General features: G+C 35.0%; 1 protein-coding gene across 2 annotated transcripts in view; it reads left to right on the forward strand.

Moving 5' to 3' along the window:
• Positions 1-25,461, forward strand: part of hecw2b (HECT, C2 and WW domain containing E3 ubiquitin protein ligase 2b) — a 57,456-nt gene extending 31,995 nt beyond the window's left edge. For both annotated transcript variants that reach the window (XM_081362130.1, XM_081362129.1), the window contains 26 exons: positions 408-483; positions 1,310-1,479; positions 1,877-2,019; positions 2,332-2,432; positions 3,552-4,237; positions 5,070-5,364; positions 7,966-8,067; positions 8,202-8,352; positions 9,751-9,851; positions 9,965-10,089; positions 11,215-11,400; positions 12,352-12,486; positions 14,848-14,947; positions 15,114-15,210; positions 15,292-15,375; positions 16,338-16,447; positions 17,855-17,975; positions 18,053-18,166; positions 18,388-18,540; positions 18,712-18,810; positions 19,529-19,658; positions 19,743-19,889; positions 21,750-21,864; positions 22,088-22,173; positions 22,268-22,380; positions 24,511-25,461. In XM_081362130.1, coding sequence (XP_081218256.1) covers positions 408-483; positions 1,310-1,479; positions 1,877-2,019; positions 2,332-2,432; positions 3,552-4,237; positions 5,070-5,364; positions 7,966-8,067; positions 8,202-8,352; positions 9,751-9,851; positions 9,965-10,089; positions 11,215-11,400; positions 12,352-12,486; positions 14,848-14,947; positions 15,114-15,210; positions 15,292-15,375; positions 16,338-16,447; positions 17,855-17,975; positions 18,053-18,166; positions 18,388-18,540; positions 18,712-18,810; positions 19,529-19,658; positions 19,743-19,889; positions 21,750-21,864; positions 22,088-22,173; positions 22,268-22,380; positions 24,511-24,622 — 3,852 coding nt within the window. In that variant the 3' untranslated portion in view covers positions 24,623-25,461. The remainder of the gene's footprint in view (positions 1-407; positions 484-1,309; positions 1,480-1,876; positions 2,020-2,331; positions 2,433-3,551; positions 4,238-5,069; positions 5,365-7,965; positions 8,068-8,201; positions 8,353-9,750; positions 9,852-9,964; positions 10,090-11,214; positions 11,401-12,351; positions 12,487-14,847; positions 14,948-15,113; positions 15,211-15,291; positions 15,376-16,337; positions 16,448-17,854; positions 17,976-18,052; positions 18,167-18,387; positions 18,541-18,711; positions 18,811-19,528; positions 19,659-19,742; positions 19,890-21,749; positions 21,865-22,087; positions 22,174-22,267; positions 22,381-24,510) is intronic.
• Positions 25,462-25,799: the final 338 nt, after the last annotated feature.

The raw sequence follows: 25,799 nt of genomic DNA on the forward strand, positions 1-25,799 counted from the left end.
GATATTGAATAATGGGATCTCATTCAAGAAATATGATTCACTTGCATAGCGTCGCTATTGCTGTTTGAACAACTTATTTCTGTGATATTGAATATATATATATATGTGTAATTTAGTATAGTATACTATATGATATATACATTAAAATAAATTACCTGCCTGCAGTTTATAAATGAATATATAATTTGATGTGTGTGTATATTGGTTATTGGTATATTTGAACAGAGCTTATCCTATCACCTATCAGTTTCTAAATGAAAATGTTTTTGGTTCTCTGTCCATTGCTTCAGCTCAGGCATTCAATCGTGCTTGTTATGTTTGTGTAGGGATATTAATTATGCAGGCTGCTAGGGCCTCCATATCTCTATATCATAATGTGTAATAGTGTGTTATGGTGTCCTCTGCAGGTCGGGACAGAGGGACAGGTGGATGGACAGTCTGTCACAGAACACTGCAGGAAATTGGTCAGCTTTACTCTATCAGGTAAGAATAGTGGATATTTACCAAATATTTCATTATGAAGCTGATTTCTAGATAATGTTAGAAGCTGTATGAGAGGCCATACACCCAAACCTTCCTTAACCAGATAATAAAACTATAGTAAAACAATGGATTGTTCTGAAAAACGCCAATGTTCAGTAAATAGTTTTTTTTTTTTTTTTTACAAAAAATATCCACAATATACAATTTGTGCACCAAATAATATACTGTAGTTAATCTGGCTTAAATGTATAGACCATCCAAAAATAACAATTCTGTCATCATTTACTCATCCTCGTGTTGTTCTAAACGTTTATGACTTTTTTTTGTGTGTGTGTGTGTGTGGAACATTAAAGAAGATATTTTGAAGAATGTTGATAACCAAACAGTTTTGGTTCCCATTGATTTCCATTGTATTTTTTGTCCATACAGTGGAAGTCAATGGGAACCGAAACTGTTTGATTACCAACATATCTTCTTTTAAGTTCCAGAGAAGAAAGTCATACAGGTTTGGATCGACATGAGGGTGAGTAAATGATGACAGATTTTTTTATTTCAAGGTGATCTATCTGTTTAATGAATTTGACATTGCTGACTAATTCACAATGATTTCAAATATCTCATCCTAACCCGAATATACAATCTTACATATAAATTGATGTTGCCTTCTAAATTAAAACTGCTATATATCTGCCCTCTTGTGGTAATGAGCTGCTAGTGCAGATAGATAGATATATGGATGGATGGATGGATGGATGGATGGACGAACAGACAGACAGACAGATTTTTTTCATGCTGCTAGCTTACATTGTATATGTGTTTATTGCAGATATCAGGGCTCAGGGTCTGAAGAAGGGCATGTTTTTTAATCCGGACCCCTATCTGAAGATGAGTATCCAACCAGGCAAGAGACACGGCTTCCCTACGTTCACCCACCACGGCCAAGAGAGACGAAGCTCCATCATATCCAACACCACTAACCCTGTGTGGCACGGAGAGGTAAATCATATTCGGACTGGGGCAGTTAATGAGGTAACCAAGTAGTGGTGACCAGTTTCAAACTAGTTTTCAGTGAGTGCTTTGTGTCCTTGAGCAAGGCTTTAACCTCAGATTTTCCAAGAAACTACTGAACTAGAAGTTGGTAATATTTCTCAAACTTAAATATTTTTCTTAATTTTAAAAAACCTAGTGAATTATATAAATGTTAAGCCATATCAATGTATTTACATGGTACTCCAACACACTGTATTTCAAAGAACGTCATGATATTACAGTGCCATGTTAAGTAAATAAGAGTAAAGTTTTGTTACCATATATGAGATTGAACATAAGAATGAATATTATTTCACTTCCTCAGCACAGAATTTTTAATACTTCTATTTGTTTCCCCTTGCAGAAGTACACTTTTGTTGCACTGATGACGGACGTTTTGGAAATTGAGGTCAAGGACAAATTTGCAAAAAGTCGCCCGATCATCAAACGCTTTTTAGGTCAGCTGACGATGCCGGTGCAGAGACTGCTGGAGAGACATACAGCGGGGTCAGTATTCACTATTAAATATGCCTGAGAGGATCTATTATACATGAGCTTCCATTAACAACAGAGTCATTTCCTCCAGGAACTTTGCAGTTCATTTATGTCCTCTGACATTTATGGAAACACAAGTTGTGCAATAATAATAGTAACTACTACTGTAAAAATAAAAGAATAAAATAAAATGTAGGAAAAAAAAACTTTTTTTGCTGCTTCACAAGATTATATGCATTTTTATAAAATTTATTACAAATTTATTTTTTTAAACTTGCTTGCTTTAAACTTATTGTTTTCTGTATGACTGTTTTTGGTAAAAAGTGATCTACATGTGAGCTACACGCTTTGTCGGCGTCTACCGACAGACCATGTGAGCGGACAGCTTCTCTTCAGGGTGGAGATCACCTCCAACGGACATGAAGGTAACAATTACAGGATCTTTATCAATACATACACTACAGTTCAAAAGCCGTTAAGATTTTTAAAGGTTTCTTATGCTCACCAAGTCTCTTTTGCTCACCAAAAAAAGAGTAAAAACAGTCATATTGTGAAAAATTATTACAATTTATAAGAACTTGTTTTCTATTTGAATATATTTTAAACATGTGCATCGATTTCAGATTTCGTCATGAGTCATTTTGTACCCACCACTTTTAACTTAACGTCCATAATAATTGGACTTTGGGTTCGATTTTTTGACAGTTTTCAGTGGTTATGAGGAGCATATGAGGAGAGAGAAATTTGGTGATCGTTGTTTTGGTACATTAAACCACGTAAAGCTTTTTCACGTTAGGACTTATATATAAAGCCCATGAGAACCGTGGGGAGTCAACCCACAGCCGCTCCGCTGCCCTGCTGAAAATGTGAAGCTAATGTCAGATAACATCCATAATAATTTGACTTTTGGTTCATTTTTTTTTACCGTTCTCAGTGGTTATGAGGAGCAATATGAGAGAGAAATTTGGTAATCATTGGGTACATTAAACCATGTCATGTCATATTGTCAACATGGTACTTATGAAGCAGAATAGTGGGTCATATGTCTAATGCTTTTTGAAAACTTAAGGCTTTCTTCTTCATAAAACGAGTCGGACATCATCACATTTTTGTATACATTTTTATTTATTTACATTAGTAAGCTACAGGACATCGTCTTTCAAAACATGACCTGTGCGAAAGAGGAAAAATAAATAAATGCGTCATTGTACCCAGCACTTCTGAAAATGCACTTCCGATTGCGTCTCTGTCCCCAGCACATTTCAAACCAAACTGACGCCCATTATTTTAAAATGTAATTTATTCCTGTGATTCAAAGCTGAATTTTCAGCATCATTACTCCAGTCTTCAGTGTCACATGATCCTTCAGAAATCATTCTAATATGCTGATTTGCTGCTCAAGAAACATTTCTTATAACATTTCGTTTTAGTGTTTTTTTGGGGGCGTTTTAGTTAGTTTTGCCATGCCTTGCAAGATCCATTAATCGTGTTAGAATCACTTGTGTCTTATTGTTTTTAATATGCAGTGTCATGTGATTTTGTAGATGCAATGGGCTCTCTGCTGGGAGCCTCCTCTATGAACGGAGATCCTGGGAGCCCATCAGACGACGAGGACGTTTTGCATCCTTCCTCCCGCATGGCCCGGGGCCCCTCGCCCACTGGCTCCGAAGGGTCCCTGCACGGTGACGCCTTCAGGACTGACGAGTGCATGATGGACCCTGATGAGGATCTGCTCTTGAGAGAAGGAGCCCCAGATATGGCCGAAGTAACCCCGGCCCATACTCATCGCCAGGCCTCGCTTAACGACTACCTGGATGCCATTGAGCCCCCGAAGGGCCCCGGAGACAGACTGCTTGGGGCCGCCTCACCTAAGCTACGCTCTAGTTTCCCCACTGACACACGGCTCAATGCTATGTTGCATATAGACTCTGATGAAGACGAGGAGGGGCACGCCTCCCGGGATACGGCATTGACCAATGGCGCTCCTCGGCCTGATGGACACACCTCCTCTGCACAGGACAAAGGGAAGGGTCCCGTGAAAGCCAGGGAGAGGCTTGAGTCGGAAGCTGCGAGCAGCGCCACAGATACTGAAGCCACAGCGTCAGGGTCAAGCAGTGGCACCATAAAGAGCCAAAATGGAGGTGCTGATGGTGGCCAAGAAGAAGCTTCTGCCTCTGGAGACTCAACACAAGGCACGGGAAGCTCTCACCAGCCAGCTTTCAAAATACAGGTCTGAAGGGTTTGCCGTTTTTACCTGTTATGGAAATATGTTGTATTACCACAGTTTGCATGCAGGTTTTAAGTAGTTAGCAGTACAGTTTTATAGTTATGTAGTTAAATTGAATGTAAACTTTAATAAATTGGTGACACTTTATTTTAAGGTATCCGTGTTACGGCGTAATTATACATTTAAGTACTGAGTAATATTAATTAACTACATGTACTTACTATAGGGTTAGGATTAGGGTTAGTTGCATTTAATTAAGCACAATTTATAGTAATTAATAACCATAGTAATAACCACACGTAATGTGTAACAAAGACACTAAAATAAAGTTATTGTAAACATTAAACTTAATAATATTTTTTATTAATATTATGTGTAGTAATATGTATATATGTGTCTATATGTGTCTATATGTGTGTGTGTGTGTGTGTGTGTGTGTGTGTGTGTATATACACACACACACACACACACATATATACATATTACTACAAATAATCATAACAAAAAATATTATTAAGTTTAATGTTTACAATAAATTTATTGGTAAAACATAATTTTAGTGTCTTTGTTTACACATTACATGTTTACATATAAACCTTTATTACATACCGGTATATGTAATATATACAACACACATACACATATGTGTGTGTTGTCAGCTACAGTTAGGCAATTAAACTATATTATAAATAATATTTTATGATATAATCATAATTTTATGCATAATAACAAAAATAATAATGATAGTAATGAATTCATATAAATAATTTGCACAAATTTGTTTTGTTATGTAGTCCTTCCTTTGTATCATTTTTACCTAAAACATTTCTCACAGGATGAGGAAGGAGTTGCATTGAAGGCGGATGAAGGATCAACAGAGGCTGCTGCAGTCACAGAGCCCTCGGCTTCTGGCAGTGATGAAGCTGGTGAAGGGGGCGGAGCCACAGCAGAGCAGGGGAACTCCAGTGAGGCAGCCAATGAGGAGGAAGAAGATGCTGAAATCTGGCAGAGGAGGCAGAGTCTGCAAGCATCAGGGAACGCATCACAGACTGAAGGGATGGAATTAACCAATGAAGCGAGGAGGCCAGCTGATGCAGCACAGGCTGCCATGGTAACAGATGGAGAGACAGGTAACTGTGTGACGACACATGTTATTTACGAAGTAAATCAGCATCGGGACACTTTTATGAGAGAGATGAGATCAAACTTCATTCAGGTTTCCCATCAGTTTGAACTTTTCTGCACATTAATAAAAATAAAAAAATCATAAATAATATTATATTATGATTTAATGCATTTAAATATTAACCCTCTGGGCTTCTTCGCCCGAAAACGGGCGAAAACTTGAACGTTTCGAATTGTTTAATTTTTTTGCTTCATCGGATGGGGGTGAAACTTGGTGACTTTTCTTTTATTACCTATATGAACACACAAAAAAATCAAGGAGATGATTCTGATATGTTAAAGGGTCGTAAAAAAAAAAGTCACACTTAGCTTCCTCCCGCCCGAAAACGGGCGACATAGGAAATGAATGGGAAATACGAAAAAATAGGAAAACTCAGAGAAACTTTTGGTGGTACAAGCTACAGATCAGCCACTGTGCTGAAAAAAAGTGTACAGCAATGAAGGGGTGACACTCTAGAACATCAAGAGTGCAAAAAAGACACCCTCCCCCCCACACACACACACCCACACACACAAACACACACACACACACACAGAGAAATGAACTGGTAAGACTGAAACAGCAAATTTTGCCCCAAACTATATAAAAATGATATAATCATAATAACTCCAAAACTATAGCAAGGAGAGTCAAAAGGTAGGTATCGTTTGAAAGAACTCTTTTTAAATTTTTTGAAAATATAAATTACATTACATTTGGACATTGTCCCGCCAAGAAACGGTGGATAAAAGACAATATATATATATAATTTTTATTATGATTTTGCATATCTTTCATATTTGTCATGGAATAACTCAGTAAGGAAATAAGGTAGGAGGAAAATTCTTTTTTAGTGAAGTCCCCCTACATGTTAGCTGCATCTGGATAAAAAAATAATAATTTTTGGATAAAGGAATCAAAAATTACAGCATTTTGAAAAGAGACAGCCTTTTTGTACAGTCTTTCACACCCCCTCATGGGCAATTTTTTCTCCATGAAGAATATCTTGTCATAAAAGCAATAGATTATGTTAATTTTGGGCTCATTTTAATTGTAATAATATGCTGTAAAAAATGAAGTGCCATTTTCAATTATCTGAGAATGTTTCATGAGCTGTATGATGTTTTTGACACATTGCAGTACATTATTTTATAGATTATGAAAAAAAGAGAAATTCTATGTATCAGCAAATAACTCAGCAATACTTAAGAGTTTTTCAAAGTGGATACATTCACTGTAAAGTTCAGACTCTAAGCTTTCAAATGACATCAACTTTGTGTTTATCAAGGCAAGATTTTTGAAAAATATGGTAATAAATATTTTCGCAGCTAGGTGGCGCCTGCTGGCGGTACAGTTGGTTTTAGAGGGATTACTCAGCACTCGTTAGGAATTAATACATTTAATTAGATGCATTAAAAAGCTGAGATTCTAAGCTTTAAAATGATATATAATTGGTGTTGTTCCATTCAGTGGTTGATTAGTAATAAATTGTTTTCTTTCCGAATGGGAATAAATCAAATAAATAAATAAAAAAGCTATAGGCCGCCTATGGGCGGTTATAGGACATGACACAAATTAATAAATTTTGAAGCCACTAGGTGGCGCTCTTCTCAGTTGAAATATTTTTTTTTTTTAGGCCTGCACTCTAATTTGATGTGAAATGTTGCATTTATTGAAAAATAAAATAAAATAAATAAAATAAAAATATATATATTAATTCTAATGGAAAAAATAGCTCATAAAAATTACATAATTAATGCAAAGTATCATAAAAAATTCTAAAAATTCTATATAATAATCAGAAAACATTATAGAACAAAACAATATTTGAATGGTTATCCTAGGACAAAGTTAAGTACAATTTTAAGGCTTCGCCCGTTTTCGGGCGGGAGGAAGCTAAGTGTGACCCAATTATGAAGAAGCCCAGAGGGTTAAATATTAACTGCTAAGAACATAAATAATAATAACAATAATATTTTATTATAATAAATACTATTTTAATATTAAATAGTATATCACGTTTGTTGATAGGAATGATAATAATACGATTTTTTTTATATAACTACATAAAAAACAATAATTCATTATGTTAGTATTAAAGTATAATATTATATAAATATTAAGAACATGAATGATATTTATTTAAAAAATATAACATAATCTGATTTTCAATTATTGTTGATAATATAAAAATAATTATATTACAATAAATAAAATCATTCGTTGTTATTATTCAAATAAAATGTATTATATAAATATGTAAAAACTTGAATAAAAATCTTAAAATAATATTGATAATATTAAAATATAAAATAGTATAACACAACATCAATTATAAAAATATAAAACGAAAAATAAATATATTGCATCAATTAAAAATAATAATTCAATATGTTTTTGAATTATTATATAAAATATAATTAATTAATTTCCTGTTTGGCTTTACAGAATAAATCTACCAGAGTAATAGAGGACTTTATGAACGATTTGTGTATAGTATATTGATGTTTACATTGATTTTATTATATTCACAATGCAACTTTAAACTCATTTTGCCCTTTTGAAGGAGCCAGTGCTCAAGTGAATGGCCTCCAGCCAATGCGTTCCCTTCACTCAGCGCGTCACGACATCAGCCGCTATCAGAGAGTGGACGAGCCTCTTCCGCCAAGTGAGAGAGTATTTTTGTCTTTGTGTGAGATTCACCCAACCACTGTCCCATGTAGTCATTCTATAATGAGCATAGCACAAAGCCTTTGACTAACATTATAATTGCCCATGGTCATTATAACATGTATGTTGTAGACTGGGAAGCCCGTATTGACAGCCACGGCAGGATTTTCTATGTGGATCACGTGAACAGAACCACCACCTGGCAGCGGCCCACTGCTCCAGCTGCACCTCAGATCCTACAGAGATCCAACTCCATTCAACAGATGGAGCAGCTTAACCGAAGGTCAGTCACACGTGCACGCTATACTCACACCAGCAGAGATCTGTCAAGATGGCATGAAGTCAGCTATGATTAGAGTGAGTTCTGATAGAGTGTTTTGTGCACACAGTGACCTTAAGTTCTAATATCTTGGGATTTATCCGAGTCCGAAATGCCATTTATTAATCCTCACTCGTATGCTCTTTAAAAATGTCACCACTGCAGCCTAATCTGTTCTGCCATTATCATGCTCTATCAAAACATCTCTCGTGCTTTCTCTCCCTTTATTGGTTTATTGGCATGCATTTTAATTGCAAAAGCATTTGTGCCATAGATGTGCGCAGCATCTAAAATTAAAAGATCGTCAAGCACAAAATGTCAGTAAAAACGATAGTCAAGTCTTTTTTACTCCTAAAATTGTTGTTTTTTGCACATATTTGGAATATTCCCTTCATTACTAAAAATAATGCAAAATACAGTTTTATGGCTTGCAATAAGTATTTGTTGCATACACATTTTCCTAATTCACAGGTATGGCACAAATATAAAGAGAAATAGTAAGTTCAAATCAAGTAAACAAATAATATTACTAAATAAAATAAATGATTAATAATTTCATTTAATTTAATTTACTGCAGCATCATTCATTTGATTTGTTTACACCATTTTAATTAAATAAAGTTAATAATCTAATATGCTGATTTTTGTGCTCAAGAAACAATGTTGTTTCAGTTGTGCTGCTTAATATTTTAATATTATGTTGAAAAAAATATATATATGAAGAGTTCAGATGCAAAAGCCTCTAAGTGCCATCTGAAATTTTCTTCTAGAATGATCATTTTTATAAAGCTTGTATATTTAAGTTAAGTAATTTCACTGAAATGACAACTAATAGGTAATTTTCATTGCCATTTAAGTGAAATTATTTAACTTAAATAAACGAGCTTGATAATGATCATTCAAGAAGAAAATTTCAGATGGCACTTTAAGGCTTTTGCATCTGAACTCTTAAATAATTTATTAAAAATTGAAGTAAAAATAACATTTATGATTACTTAATATGTATTATTAAGTAAACATGCAATTACAGTGCTATGCATAAGTTTAGACACCCATGCTAAAGTTGACTAAAAAATCATCTTTTGGAAATTGAACTTAATGCCTTAATTAAAAAAAATTAGGAAAAATCCAACCTTTATATGTATAATTTATTAAAAATAAAATGTAAAACTACAGTTATGATTACTTAATATTATTATTCTGCATTTTTATTTATTTAAAACTGTGCAGAGTAAGCTAATATATAACCAACTAATTTAACAATAATATTTGTAAAAATATTATTTTATTATATCTATGAAGGATAAAGTATAATTGTCCTTGTACAAAATTATGAATGCAAAATATGCCATATTTGTTCAGGTATCAGAGTATTCGTAGGACAATAACCAATGAGAGGACAGACGAACAGGCTGCAGAGATGCCGCCAGACGACGCTGACCTTCTGCATCACTCCATACCTGGTACTCTCTCACAATAGAAATGCACTGCTTGTACAGTATATGAGTCTCGTAAAAAAGATCTTTTGTTTTAACCCAACAGACACACCACACTTATAAGCTGTCCTCTGTTTCAGAGTACCGTCGGGACGGTGTGGTTGGGCCCACTAGCTCTCGCTCTCGGTTGTCTCTGCTGCTTCAATCCCCCAGCGCCAAGTTTCTCACCAGCCCAGATTTCTTCACCGTACTGCATTCCAACCCTGTTAGTCTCCAAACACATTAATTATTCACACTTTTTTTACCCACAGGTATGGATGTCATGGTGAGAAAATTTTCACACCGGTATATAAGCTTGCTTAAACCAGTAAAAAACATTGCTTTTGAATTTACAAGACAAAATATTTGTCAATGACGCTCAGGATCTATTGCGCACCAAATCCTCCACCATCATCTTGTCAGTCATTTCTCCTTATTCTCGTCACATGATTAGTGCAATCTTGTTCGGAATCACCCCATATACCCTCATTCACTATTCCCTACATTAGTCCATTAATATAGTCCACTTGAGGGAGTGAATGAGTGAATTTGGACAGTGAGTGCACTGGAAGGACTGCCGCTTTTGCATAGTTTGTGGTTGCTGTCATCTGAATCTTAGCAAACTGGCAGCTCCAGTAGTAATGAAAACACTTATCTTAAACTCCGTCATGGAAACTATGTACAACCCTTAATTAAACAATGTAATTATCAATTATGCTTATATGATATTACACTGTAGCCACATTGGACCAGCGGTTTGGAAAATGGATGGAAGGATGATTCAGCTGTGGTTGCCATCTTGTGGTCAGACCCTCACAGTGCATCATGGGTATTGTCTAGCCGTTGAGTGTACTTTGGTTGTTCGCTTGTTATTGCGGTGCATTATGGGATTGAATGATTGCACTTAATAACGTCCACTATGGTTTCGGGCACCACTACAAATGGCTGTTCCCTAATTACAGATATAGGGGGCGATTTTGGAGTAGAGCAGATGCTTTCAGTTTATAGTTTTAGTGTTCGTTGTTCAATTCAACTTAATCGTTTTTATTTCTATATAAAGAAAGATTGTGGGTGCGGTGCCGCAGTGGCCAAGTAATGTAATCGATGTAAGGCCGAACATTGTGTAACACAGACTACCGCAGTAAGCCTACCCACAAGCCCATTTCCAGTCCCTTGAAGGGAATTTGTGGTCAGTCATGCCATAAAAACAAGTGTTTCTCTGACCAGTCATCTGGTTCTGTCACTAATTTTGGGGAAATGCTGTGCTGTTGTAAAAGTAATTTTGTTACATATTTAGCATTGCTTAAACACGGTATGAAACACTCTTGACTGTTTGCCTTTCCTTTCTCAGAGTGCCTACCGCATGTTTACAAGTAACACATGTCTAAAACACATGATCAGCAAAGTGCGCCGGGACACGCACCACTTTGAGCGCTACCAGCACAATCGAGACCTGGTTGCCTTCCTCAACATGTTCGCCAACAAACAGCTGGATCTTCCACGAGGCTGGGAAATGAAACACGACCACACGGGAAAGGTCTGGAAACATCTCTTCTGTGTTCTGTGTTCACATTCTGGATATTGCTCTATTTTCTACCCCTTGCTTTTAACTTTTAATTTCTAAATAAAATAAAATATGGCCAAAAAAATAATAAATTATAATCTCTCTCTCTCTATCTATCTATCTATCTATCTATCTATCTATCTATCTATCTATCTATCTATCTATCTATCTATCTATCTATCTATCTATCTATCTATCTATCTATCTATCTATCTATCTATCTATCTATCTATCTATCTATCTATCTATCTTTCCCCTGAATTCTTTGATGAATAGAAAGTTCAAAAGAACAGCATTTTTTAAAATTTAAATCTTTTATAACATTGTAAATATCTTTACTGTCACTTTTAATCAATTTAATGTATTTTATACTAAATAAAATAAATAAAGCAATAATTAAAAGTGTGTGTATATGTATGTAATATATATATGTATCTATGTGTGTGTATATATATATATATATATATATATATATCATTCATTGTCCATCTTTCTCTTCTATATTTGATTATTTTTTACATTTAGTCCCGTATATTTTTACATTAAAAAATTATAGATAGATATATTTTGAATTATTTTCAGCATATTTACTAATATGTACCATAAGTGAATTACATTTGATTCATCAGTGGCTTGTTGCCAATTACCACATAACACAATTTTGATGTATCAGGAAGAGCTTTACAGTAATATGCTTATAATGGAAGCTTAGCAGGAAAGCAGATAGTACTGCAAATGAATGTTTAAAATATACTTTGAAGGTACAACCGTAACACTTACTGTAAATATTTCATGTGTTAGTGTTTTTACTGGCGCATTAATCTAAAGTGCTTTTACATGAATATGAGCTTCACATTTGTGCTTTTAAACCCTTCGGCCTACTTGCTGCTGGGAAAGCTTGACGTGATTGTGTTACTCCCTCAGCCTTTCTTCGTGGACCATAACTGCAGGGCCACCACCTTCATAGACCCACGCCTGCCACTGCAGAGCGCTCGACCCAGCATCCTCCTGGCCCACCGCCAGCACCTCAGCCGCCAGCGCAGCCACAGCGCAGGGGAGGTGAGCCGCCAATCACACACTGCACGCTACAGTTCAAGCTCCGCCCATGTGGTTGCACCAAACATCACTGCAAACCTCTGACTTCATTCATTAATTAAATTAAACTTTGAGACTTTTGATTCGGGCAGCTATACACAACACACTAGCCACCACCTGACGATTTTTGCATGTACAAATGTAGTTCATATACACTACTGTTCAAAGATTTGGGGTCAGTAAGCTTATTTGTTTTTGAAGGAATTAATGCATTAAATTGATTTAAAATAAATTGATTTCATATGAATTCATCATTGACACTAAATGTACACTACTGTTCAAAAGTTTAGGGTAAGATTTAGAATTTTTTTTTTTTAAAGAAATTAATATTTTTTAGCTAGGTGTTTGATCAAAAGTGAGTAGTAAAAGTATAGATTACTATTTCAAATAAATGCTGTTCTTTAAGCTTTCTAGTCACTAAAGAATCCAAAAAATAAAATATATCTGTTTCCACAAAAATATTTAGCAGCACAACTGTTTTCAACATTAATAATAAGAAGAAATGTTTATGAGCAGCAAATCAGCATATTAGAACAATTTCTGAAGGATCATGGGACAATAAAGACTTGGAGTAATGATACTGAAAATTCAGCTTTACCATCACAGAATAAATACATTTTAAAATACATTACAATTATTTGAAATTGTAAAAACATTTCACAATATTACAGTTTTTACTGTATGTTTGATCAAATAAATGCAGTCTTGGTGAGCATAAGCATAATAGCTTTTGAATGGTTTTAACCATTAAGCCTTTATTTAAACAGTAATAAAATGCTTAACATGCATGTGACAGTGATCAGATATTCTAATGAAAATATCTTTAGTTTTACATGATAAAACACTCTCAGCAGGTTTCTCATTAGGGAATCTGATGTTCTGTCACGTCGGGGCGTGTGGAGAACAGATCACCCTCTCAGGCCTCTTTAGATATGCTTATTAATTTCACAGCATCGGCCTCCGCTGTGTCCCAGCATGCACCGTGTCATTTTCACATCAGTCCACCCACAATCCCTTGTGTGAGTGCGTTTGTCAGTGGACCATATGTGTATGCATGTAAACATATTGTGTCTAAATATTATTCCACTAATCGTTAAATCCTCTGTGTCTTCATAATATAAAATGCAAATGAGCGCACTTCATTAAAAAGTCCCTCTGCTTATATAAACACCTTGGGAATAAAGGCCAGGGAAAGTTTTACAATCCACTCAGCTTTAGCAAAAGAGCTGTCAGATCTTAAGTCACAGGGCTCTTAATGAAGCTTTCATCTTTAAAGAACACTCACTAGGGAGCACATATCCGGTGAATTATGCAAAAGCAACTGAAGCCTGTTATTTTATATATATGTTGAAAAGCGTTGTACAAATAAAATTGACTTGACAGTGTGTGTGTGTGTGTGTGTGTGTGTGTGTGTATATATATTATACAGCGGGGGAAATAAGTATTGAACACGTCATCATTTTTCTCATTAAATATATTTCCAAAGGTGCTATTGACATGAAATTCTCACCAGATGTTGGTAACAACCCAAGTAAGCCATACATACAAAGAAACAAACAAATAATAAGTTCAGAAATTAAGTTATATGTAAAAATGTGAAATGACACAGAGAAAAAGTATTGAACACATGAAGAAAGGGAGGTGCAAAAAGGCATGGAAAGCCAAGACAACTGCTGAAAACTTACAGTAATTAAAAAGCAATCCAGCCCCCTGTCAGTGGAAATTAATAACAGCTGGTTCAGTCCCAAATGACGGCCTACAAAAAGGTCTCATTGCCAAGGTGTCACACAAGACACATCTCATGATGGGTAAAAGCAAAGATCTGTCTCAAGACCTTTGCAACCTAATTGTTGCAAAACATAATGATGGCAGTGGTTATAGGCGCCATTCTAAGCTTCGGAATGGTCCAGTGAGCACTTTTGGGGCCATAATACGGAAGTGGAAAGACAATAATTTCACCATAAATTTGCCTCGACCAGTGCTCCTCGCAAGATTTCTGACAGAGGAGTGAAAGGAATATGAAAAAAAAAAAAAAAAAAAAAAAAATATATATATATATATATATATATATATATATATATATATATATATATATATATATATATATATATATATATATATATATATATATATATATATATACACACATATATACACACACAGGTATACATATGTACACACATATTATATAATAAACACAAACTTTTATGTTAGATGCTACAATATTCACATACAGTCACTGCAGTAAACTGATGTTTTCTTGTGGGACGTCCTGTGGATGTGAGGACATAGTGGTCACTTGTTCCTATTTTGTTTGTGCTGCAGGTGGGCGATGACCCTCGGCATGCTGGACCCGCTGTACTGCCACGCCCCTCCAACACCTTCTCAGCCAATCGCAACCAGTGTCCAGATGTAGTTCCTGTTGGTGAGCCAGTTCAAGCCAAGCTTCATCAGGAAGTTTTTAGACACAACTAGATTTGTTCATCTTGTTAAATCCTTCATAAAGCATAGTTTTATCAAAATGTGGAGTTATAACTTTTGAAGCATCTTCATTTGACATTTCACCAATTGCTTTGCTCCTCTCTTTATAGCCTACAATGATAAAATAGTGGCATTTTTGCGGCAGCCGAACGTATATGAGATCCTTCAGGAGAGGCAGCCTGAGCTCATTAGGAATCACTCACTCAGGTGAGACTCAAAGAAATATTACAAATCAAACCTCAGTTCTGAGCTATTGGTTATGAAAATGTTGATGTTTCTAATCCACAGGGAGAAGGTGCAGTTTATTCGTAATGAGGGAGCTTCGGGTTTAGCTCGCCTCTCCAGCGATGCAGACTTGGTGATTTTGCTCAGGTACTCTTCCAGTGATTAATGTGAATTTACAGTACCCTGCAAAAATTACCCATACAAATTTCTAAGGCTTTATCAACATAATCAAAACTTGCCAAGAAACCTGTTCTACACAATTGACTACATGTGTTGTCATCTGATTGGTAGATTATACTGTTTAGCACATATAATAATTTTGTATAATTGTAAAAACGAGGTATAACTCAACTTTTATATTCTTAGCAAAATTTCAAGATGTCCCCATTTAGTTTTGTTTATCCATACTTTTTTTATTTTATAGAAAAATCAAGTTAAAATGTATCAAATATGATCCATCAGGCTTTTGATGAATGTTTATTTGTTAATCTCTTATATTTACAGTATTATAGTTATATACGTATACATAAAATTACATTATTATAATTAAATACATTACATTATATGTTTTGAGCTTTGATCATAAAACTATAATTTTACTAAGTATTACTGGGAGATATAAACTGATTTTTATCTCAAATCTCATTGATTTATTTACATTACAGGCTATCAGCATTTTATCTTTTTGGCTATTTAAATATCAACAACTGCACCAAATTTCATATCTTTCTCAATTTGTGGCTCTGAATAAAACGTTCCCCCTCAAAATATTCCTCAAAAATATATAAAGCACCATATTCTCCCATATCTTACTAAATGAAAATAAACCATAAAACCCGGACATATCAAATATCATACCATTCAAAAAACACATGTGCAGACTTTTTTAGATTTGGACTAAATGTTCAATAAACTGTTGTATTATATCATATGTCAGGGTTAAGCTCAAAACAAAACTGTAATTCACAGTACATTCTTTGAAAAAACAAAATCATTAAATGAGTAATTGATATCTAATGCAATTTGGCTTCTCAGGGAAATGTATCTTAGAAATCTTTTTTTGTTTGCCTCCAAACACAAACAATCTTTGTCTCTTTTTCTCACTGTAGCTTGTTTGAAGAGGAAGTGATGTCGTATGTGCCACCTCATGCCTTACTGCACCCCAGCTACTGTCAATCACCTCGAGGGTCTCCGGTCTCCTCCCCTCAGAACTCCCCTGGTCAGTTCCTCACGGTCTCATCTACAAAACCTCAAGAAACTGTTATTATTAATACTATTACGATATTTTAAAAAATTCTTTCATTTGATAATTGCAAATTTGTGTTTCTGGTCCTACCCATCCTTCCACAGCATTGCTTTGGTTTGGTTGTGGAGCTTGACTTCAGTCGGCCAGATTTCCTGGGTATATTTTGAGTTGGCTGCCAAATCCATCAGATCCGCTATTTGGGATTTGGTGTGTGTTTGGAGTCTAGGGTTTTTGGGTAATCCCTACAGGCTGCTTTTAAACCGTGATACTGACACTCTGATTTTCAAAACTCTGTTTGGAGTGTGGCGGACATCACGGTGCCAGAGGGAATCATGCTCTAACAAACCCTGATCTGACTTTAGTCACCGCTGACGCTCAGGGATTACACTGTCCGCTGGTTACAGGTTCTATAATAGAGGCTCTATAGTGCTTTTTTTGCTCGCTTACAAACCATTCTGATTACTTTTACCCTTTAAAATCTCCATCCATCCATCCATCCATCCATCCTCTCCGTCTATCTATCTATTCATCCATCCATCCAGTCTGTCTGTCTGACCATCCGTCCATCCATCCTCTCCGTCTATCTATCTATTCACCCATTCATCCATCCAACCTGTCTGTCTGACCATCCATCCATCCATCCATCCATCCATCCATCCATCCATCCATCCATCCATCCATCCATCCATCCATCCATCCATCCATCCATCCATCCATCCATCCATCCATCCATCCATCCATCCATCCATCCATCCATCCATCCATCCATCCATCCATCCATCCATCCATCGGTTGTTCATTTATATCTATACCAAGTGATATAATGGAGATCTCAGTTATGTTTCATTTATTTTTTCTTTAATTTAAATTGTCTAGGAGAATAGAGTAATTTTGCACCATATCCCTTATGTACAACTGCTACTATTTATTTATTTATTGACAGTGGAATTTTTTATTGCTCAGAGATTGCTCTTTTTTATTTCAGGAGATATAATGGGAGATCTCAGTTATATTTTATTTATTTTGCGTTCAAATTTTCTGACTCTAGGAGAAATGATAATAAATATGTTGAATATGTTGAGTATATTGAATAATTAATAAAAAATGGGATCGCTTTCAAGAAATATGATTCACTCGCATAGCGTCGCTATTGCTGTTTGAACAACTTATTCTTATGATATTGAAATATATATATATAGATAGATAGATATAGATATAGATAGATATATAAATGAAGTCTCATGTGTAAAGAGCCATCAAATTTGACTAATAAAGCCTGAATTGTTCCATATAATCTATACATTTTATACACATTAATCTATGTTTGATAAAAGTCACTTTTCTCAGGAAACTCTCTTAACTATGATCTCTTCCTCTCAGGTACACAACGAGCCAACGCTCGGGCCCCTGCGCCGTACAAACGGGACTTTGAAGCCAAACTTCGGAATTTCTATCGCAAACTGGAGACTAAAGGCTACGGACAGGGTCCAGGCAAAGTCAAGTGAGCATCTGTAGGGTACGCTGAGGTCTTGCTTTATAACACATTCTCACACTCATGCTAACTTGTGCTTGTTTTAGGTTGATAATCCGCAGAGATCATCTACTGGAGGACGCCTTCAATCAGATAATGTGTTACTCGCGCAAAGATCTACAGAGAAGTAAACTCTACGTCAGCTTTGTTGGAGAAGAGGGGTCAGTGTTACCACTTTGTTTTAAAGATAACCAGACTTTACACTACATGACATGTATTAATATATATCATTGTCACTGTAAAAAATCTATTTGACCAAATAATCCAATATACCACAGTATGATTTATTGAAGCAGAAGTTAAAGTCTCTTGTTGTATACACACATATATAGATTTTTTCATTGATTCTCAACACGTTTGTTTATGTTTTGCTCCCGTTCAGACTGGACTACAGTGGCCCATCTCGAGAGTTTTTCTTTCTGGTGTCACGGGAGCTTTTTAACCCATACTACGGCCTGTTTGAGTATTCAGCCAATGACACCTACACCGTCCAGATCAGCCCCATGTCTGCCTTCGTCGACAACCATCATGAGTGGTGTGTGCACATTTGACAGTTTCATATCACATGTGAAGCTTCAATGCACATCCAATATTAAAACCAATATTGAGAATGTACTTGGCTCGGTCTGTGCCTACAAGATGACTTTTGATAGACCAAACTAACAGAAATATATCCCGATGTTTTTTAAACACGTTCTGTTGTCAGGTTTCGGTTTAGTGGCCGTATTCTGGGTCTCGCTCTTATCCATCAATACCTGCTGGATGCCTTCTTCACACGACCCTTCTACAAAGGCCTATTGCGAATGTGAGTGGCAAAGCACATTTCTGATATGTTTTTTGGTAAATATTTTCGGAAATATGAAATAGTAAAAATCCCCCAAAATCTGGTTAAAACTGAATAAAAACGTCTATTTTTTTGCTAAAAATAACGTTATTTGAATGTGATCTCATGAGTATTTGTAAATTAAAAAGTACTAACACAAAAATAAAAATATAAAAAATGGCCCTTCACAAATATATATATATATATATATATATATATATATATATATATATATATATACAGTATGTGTGTGTATATATATATATATATATATATATATATATATATATATATACACATTTAAAATATATATTTTATAATCATTTCCTACTGTATAAAATCATTTCTACCTTAAAACTACTTGTATTCAAATATTTTTTGATATATATATATCTATATATATATATCTATATATCTATATCTATATCTATATATATATATATATATATATATATATATATATATATATATATATATTGATAAAAAAAAAAAAAAATATATATATATATATATATATATATATATATATATATATATATATATATATATAGTAATGACAGGATTTAGGATTCAAATTTGAACATAAATTTGAAATTTATTTAATAAATGTACTTGTGCTTGAACTAGACTTATGATTACTTCTGTGTGATTACATAAATCACGACCATGATTTCATGTTTGTTGATATCTGTGTATGCAGTCCGTGTGACCTGAGTGATCTGGAGTATCTTGATGAGGAGTTTCATCAGAGTCTTCAGTGGATGAAGGACAATGACATAGAGGACATGCTGGACCTGACCTTCACCGTCAACGAGGAGGTGTTCGGACAGGTCAGTGTGTGACTAGAAACTGTTGTTTGTGTGCACAACCTCTCGCCATTGTCTCACAGAAGCGTGTGTGTGTGTGTGTGTTAGATCACAGAGCGTGAGCTGAAGACTGGCGGTGCCAATATCCCTGTGTCAGAGAAGAATAAGAAGGAGTACATCGAGCGCATGGTGAAGTGGCGTATAGAGCGTGGTGTCGTCCAACAGACTGAGAGTCTCGTGCGTGGATTTTATGAGGTACTGGAATCGAATCAACACTCCGGATGCTTTCCCTCACTGATCGTTATTTAAGAACATGACATAAACATGCCACTTCTGCCATGTAGAGTTGCCCTGAGATTTTCCAGAATGCGCTTTTATTGAATTTCTGCTTCATAGATATGAGTCATTGTACAATTTTGGTTGCAAATGCTCTCGCTTAAATATAGCAAGAAGTCTTGCTAGTACATTACCGTTAAGTAGTTTGGGGTCAGTAAAAAAATATTTAGTTGAAATAAATTAATGCTTTTATTCAGCATTAATTTGATCAAGTGTAACAGTGAAGACTTACATTATTACAAAAAAGTTCAAATTGTTGTTTTGAACTTTCTATTCATCAAAAAATCCTGAAATTTTGTTATCAAGGTTTCCTCAAAAATATATCTGCATTTAACGTTATAATAGAAAAAGTTTCTTGAGCAGCATATTACAATGAGTCCTGAGGGATCATGTGACAATGAAGACTGGAGGAATGATAATGGAAGAAGAAGATATATTAAAATAGAAAACTGATAGTATTGTAATAATATTTCACAATATTACTGGTTTTACTGTATTATTAACCAAATAAATACAGCTTTGGTGAGCATAAAAGCCTTAATTCAAAAACATTAATAAAAAAAAATCTTACCGACCCCAAACTTTTGAGCGGTAGTGTATTGAAGAAATACTATAAAATTCACATATTTCATAAAATCACATATTGTGTCTTTCTTTAACATAATTGGCAATATGTTAAGAGATAAATTGATTAAATATTGTTAGTTAATATATTTTAATAATATAAAATTTGGCAATATGTTAAATAGTTAAATGTATTAAATATTGTTAGTTAATATTATTTAATAATGCTATATTTAAAAATGATAATTATTAAATACTATTTTAATATAAGTAGCATTATGACTACATTAAATCTGGATGCTGAAGGTTATAGTCATGACCACATCATATCCACATATTATGCCATAATATTAATATAATATTAAAAACCATGTGCTTTTTAAATGGTCAAATTTTAAATGTCAGTGTTGTTAGTCAAATTATGTTAGCTTTTCATTCATTTCTTCAGTTAGCCTAGTCATTATATAATTATAATGCCTGCTCCCATTATGAAAATCAACTTAAAAGAGCAGGTACTGAAATATATTTCAAAATATATGAAAAAGTAATTTTAAAAGACTCTCTAGTTTTTCTCTCTTAATTCTAAAATTCATCAGTTCTGCTGTTACTGGTTTTTGTTACCTTAAATTAGAACAAGTCGGCCAATGAGGAATGAAAATTTATTTTTAAAATCCTAAATTATTTAGTGTGTCCTTGAATGAAATGAGAAAGAAGATGAATTAATTAATATAGCTCAGTAGGTTTAATGTATGATTGATGAGTTTCATCTCTGAATCTTCAGGTGCAACTGTACAATGACCCATTTACTCTAGTCTTAAAGCCCCATCACACCAAGAATGATAACTATAACAGTAACTATATTAGCATCCACATCAGATATCATTCTGTTTATTCTAAGTTTAGTCATAATGCTCAAGCTCTTTAAAGCAGGATGGATTCTGATTGGCTGTCAACATTTTTATCATTTATCAGCTGGAAAAAATCATTCTGAAAGTGATTCAGTGCTTCACGGTGCCGTTATCATTATAGTTCTAAAGTTATAGTTATAGATTCTGCTATTCTTTTATATTTAGAAGGATTTTTAGAACTATATTTTTAAAGCGATCATCCTTTGTTGCGAACAGGCCTTTTCCCAATGCCAGTGTTTCAGCAGATCTAGAACTTCACATCATATTTGATAAAGCAGATGTTTCATGATCTGTGTGACTGATGCAGGTTGTGGACGCGCGGCTGGTGTCGGTGTTCGATGCGCGCGAGCTGGAGCTGGTGATCGCAGGAACCGCAGAGATTGATCTGGCAGACTGGAGGAACAACACCGAGTACAGAGGAGGTAACAACACGCTGACAGGTTCACTACAGCAGTAATAAATGATGACTGTATTTATGATCTGTCCAAAACTGTGGGAAAACATAGGAAGATCATGGTATCAAGATGTGTGAAGTTTCTGATTTATGGGTGAAATTTTATCCGCATGGAAGATTTCACAGTGTTTGTCATCCACATAGGTCACATTTTGAGTTTATTGGAACAAGTTTATTGGTTTTTCCTCCAGGTTACCATGACAACCACATCGTGATTCGCTGGTTCTGGGCGGCAGTGGAGCGATTCAACAATGAGCAGAGACTCAGATTGCTCCAGGTGAGTGTTGGAAGAGAAATGTGAGCTCTTTTTATAAGACTGTGTACAATTGTGTGTACTCAGACCCGTGGCTGAAATGTCTCTGTCGTCTCAGTTCGTGACCGGGACGTCCAGTATCCCGTACGAAGGCTTTGCCTCCCTCAGGGGCAGCAACGGACCTCGACGCTTCTGTGTAGAGAAATGGGGGAAAATCACGTCTCTGCCCAGGTGATGTCTCTTTCTGCCTCTCGACGCGAGATCCTGTATATGAAAGTTTGAGATGCGTTTCAGAAGCCTTTAAGACCCCATGAAATCAGACCTAGTCCGTCTGTCAGTTTAAAGGCCGTCTATAAACTCATTAAACTCTGCTAAATTAACTTCAGTCATCATCGTAATGCATTTCATTATGTAAATAAAATGCAATTATTAAAAAAAATTAATATATGTATTTAACTAAGATATAGGCTATATATATATATATATATATATATATATATATATATATATATATATATATATATTAGGGCTGTCAATCGATTAAAATTTTTAATCGCGATTAATCGCATGGTTGTCATGAGTTAACTCGCGATTAATCGCATTTAATCGCACATTTTTTATTTGTTCTAAATATACCTTAAATTAATACTTTTCAAGTTTGTAATACTCTAATCAACGTGGGCATTGATAAATATAGATGCTTTATGCAAATGTATGTTTATTATTGAAACCATAGTCAATATAGCATGAAGACGAGACATGTTTCAAAGGTCATAGATGTTTTTCAAAGAACTTGTTCATGTCTATTAGACACATGTAGAAAGAAAAAAGAAATACCAGGTTCCCATTACTTCTCTTTCTTTGCACTGAGCAATTTACTAACACAAACATGTTTAGATTTTTGCATGACAGGGCAGCTCTTCTGAAAATGCTAAATGTACATTTAGCATTTATTATTACATTGTAGTTTGTCTCTCTCTGTGCCCATTTTGATGAAGCTAAATTCTCAATACATTCTCAATAAAACGTATATTTTACTGTTTCTGTTGTCAAACAACGGAATGAATTTGAAATGGTGACTGAAACGCGACCAAATAAACATAACCAGCTCTCCCTTCCAAGACGTTAATCTGCACAAAAATTCTGATAATCGAGCCGTCGTCTGGTGAAATCAAATACACATAAGCTAAAGACAATATCCGTGCTCTGATTTCGGCTATATTTGTAAAATTAGAGAAGCAACATAATATCTGTGTTTAACTGAATTAAAGCGCTGCTCCTCCGCGTGAGACGCAGAGAGAGAGAGAGAGAGAGAGAGAGAGAGAGAGAGAGAGAGAGCGAGAGAGAGAGAGGCGCGCGCGCGTGCTGGGAGAGCAGTACCGGCGGTACCGGTATATTCTCAGAAACTAAATAAGGTTTGGGCGCTTTGTTGAAGGGAAAAAAATCGCTAAAGGGGTCTGCAATGTGGCTAAGTTGCCAACACTGTGTATCTGCATTTCTCCAACTAGGTTTTGGGCCACGGGTCAAACAGAAAATACGCGCTGCGTTAATCGTCCGTTAAAAAAATTAGTGCCGTTAATATGATTTTGCGTTAACGCGTTATTAACGCGCTAAATTTGACTGCCCTAATATATATATATATATATATAGTGGTCTTTTTATAAATATATAGTGTTATATACATGGTAAATATGTAAAATAAAGTATAACCAATAAATATGGTTTGGGATCAGTAAGATTTTTTAAATATTTTTGAATGAAGTCTCTTATGCTAAACCAAGGCAGCATTTATTTAATCAAAAATACAGTAAAAACAGTAATATTGTAAAATATTATTATGATTTAAAATACCTGTTTTCAATTTTAATATATCTTAATTTATTCCTGTGATCAAAGCTGAATTTTCAGCATCATTACTCCAGTCTTCAGAGTCACATGATCCTTCAGAAATCATTGTCATATGCTGATCACTGAACAGAATCTTTGAAGTATTTCAGAAAAACAATAAATAAAAGCCTGATGTGTCCAATGTTATATATGAAACTCAAAACAAATGATTACACTTCTACTAAAATTAAATATAAATATGACTGTAAATATTTTTTTGTTAAATCCGTCTAACATTAAAAAGCAAAAATTTAGGTTAGAATTGTTTTAGAGTTTACAATTTACAGAAACATCAAAGTGAGTCCAATAATGGCACAGTTTTTTTTTTTTTTTTTTTGGCCACAGATGTCTTTGCTAATGTGATCCACAAGATGGCACAATCTGGCAATTCATAATACAGTCACATAAAAATGTGTGTGGATGGAAATGTATATATGGTCAGAAAACGAAAGGTGTCTTTATTTGTCTTTGTAGGGCTCACACATGTTTCAATCGTCTGGATCTCCCCCCGTATCCCTCCTTCTCCATGCTGTACGAGAAGATGCTGACGGCAGTGGAGGAGACCAGCACTTTCGGTTTGGAGTGAATGTTGACCTTTGCACTTTGAGCTGATCAAAATACATTTCCTCAACACGTCTAGAAGAGCAAAGGAAGTAACCATTTAAACAGACACCAGAAGCACTTAGACGTATATTTTGTACACCGCATCACTTAAACTTACTTCCTCGGAAATGAGCCGAACAGAACAGAAAACAACCAATCACGTTCTCTGAATGTTTCAAACGTGATTATTTTCGTCTGTTGGCTCTGGACGCATTGAGAAGGAGGACGACGTGACCAGCCAAAATGCAAAGCTGAGTTACTTCCTAGCGGATTAAAATGAGGAACAAAACAAACCCAAAGGACTTTGATATTCTCACTCTTTTTATCTGTAAAAAGACTTTTTACGAAGCATCACAATGCAGCGTAAATGAACAAATGTTGTGTTGTGAGCTTTTTCAGACGTCTCAGATCGCCTCAAGCACTATCACGCACGACAGCGCCGCCTTGTATATCCAATCGAAATGCGTGTTCTCTCTTCTTTTCGTCACATTTATACACGAGTCCATCTCATGTGTCCAGCTGTCATGTCAGATTTGTGACACTTTTGAATGAATCTGGCTGTGCATATACTTTTACACGCGACGCTTTCAAAGGGCATGTTACACTAAAGTGCACTATCAGACGCACTACATCATCATGAATGTGAGCACTAAGTGCAAATGATAAAAAACGAACAATAGAAGATGATTTTATGAGCTTATAATCCAACCCTGGCCTTTCTGTTGTCCTCAGATTTATTTCTGATGAATGCTCACATATACCCACTAAATAAGTCAACGTGAAATTAAAACGGACCCTATTATGATCCAAACTATTTCAAAATGGCTTATTATTATTTTCACATCCTCATATAGAGGACTTGAATGTTTGCTGATGTGAACGCAGCTTTCTTAATGTTTTTTTTCCCCACTTTTCCCTTTTTTTTTTTTTACTCTCTTCTCAAGTCTGACCGTGTTTTCTTGTATGATTTGAAACTGGATTATCAAGCCCAAAAAAAAACATATCAATACATTCCAGACCTTTCCGTTCGCGTTAACTCAACCCAGCCTTTTATGAAACACTGCCGTGGCTGAGGAACGCTGGATTGTACTCTAGTTCTGAATGTTTTGTATAACCTGAATTTTGTGTGAGAAATTAATATCGCTTCCAGGGAAAACTAG

The sequence above is a fragment of the Scardinius erythrophthalmus genome, assembly GCF_964197995.2.
Source record: "Scardinius erythrophthalmus genome assembly, chromosome: 3".
NCBI lineage: Eukaryota > Metazoa > Chordata > Actinopteri > Cypriniformes > Leuciscidae > Scardinius > Scardinius erythrophthalmus.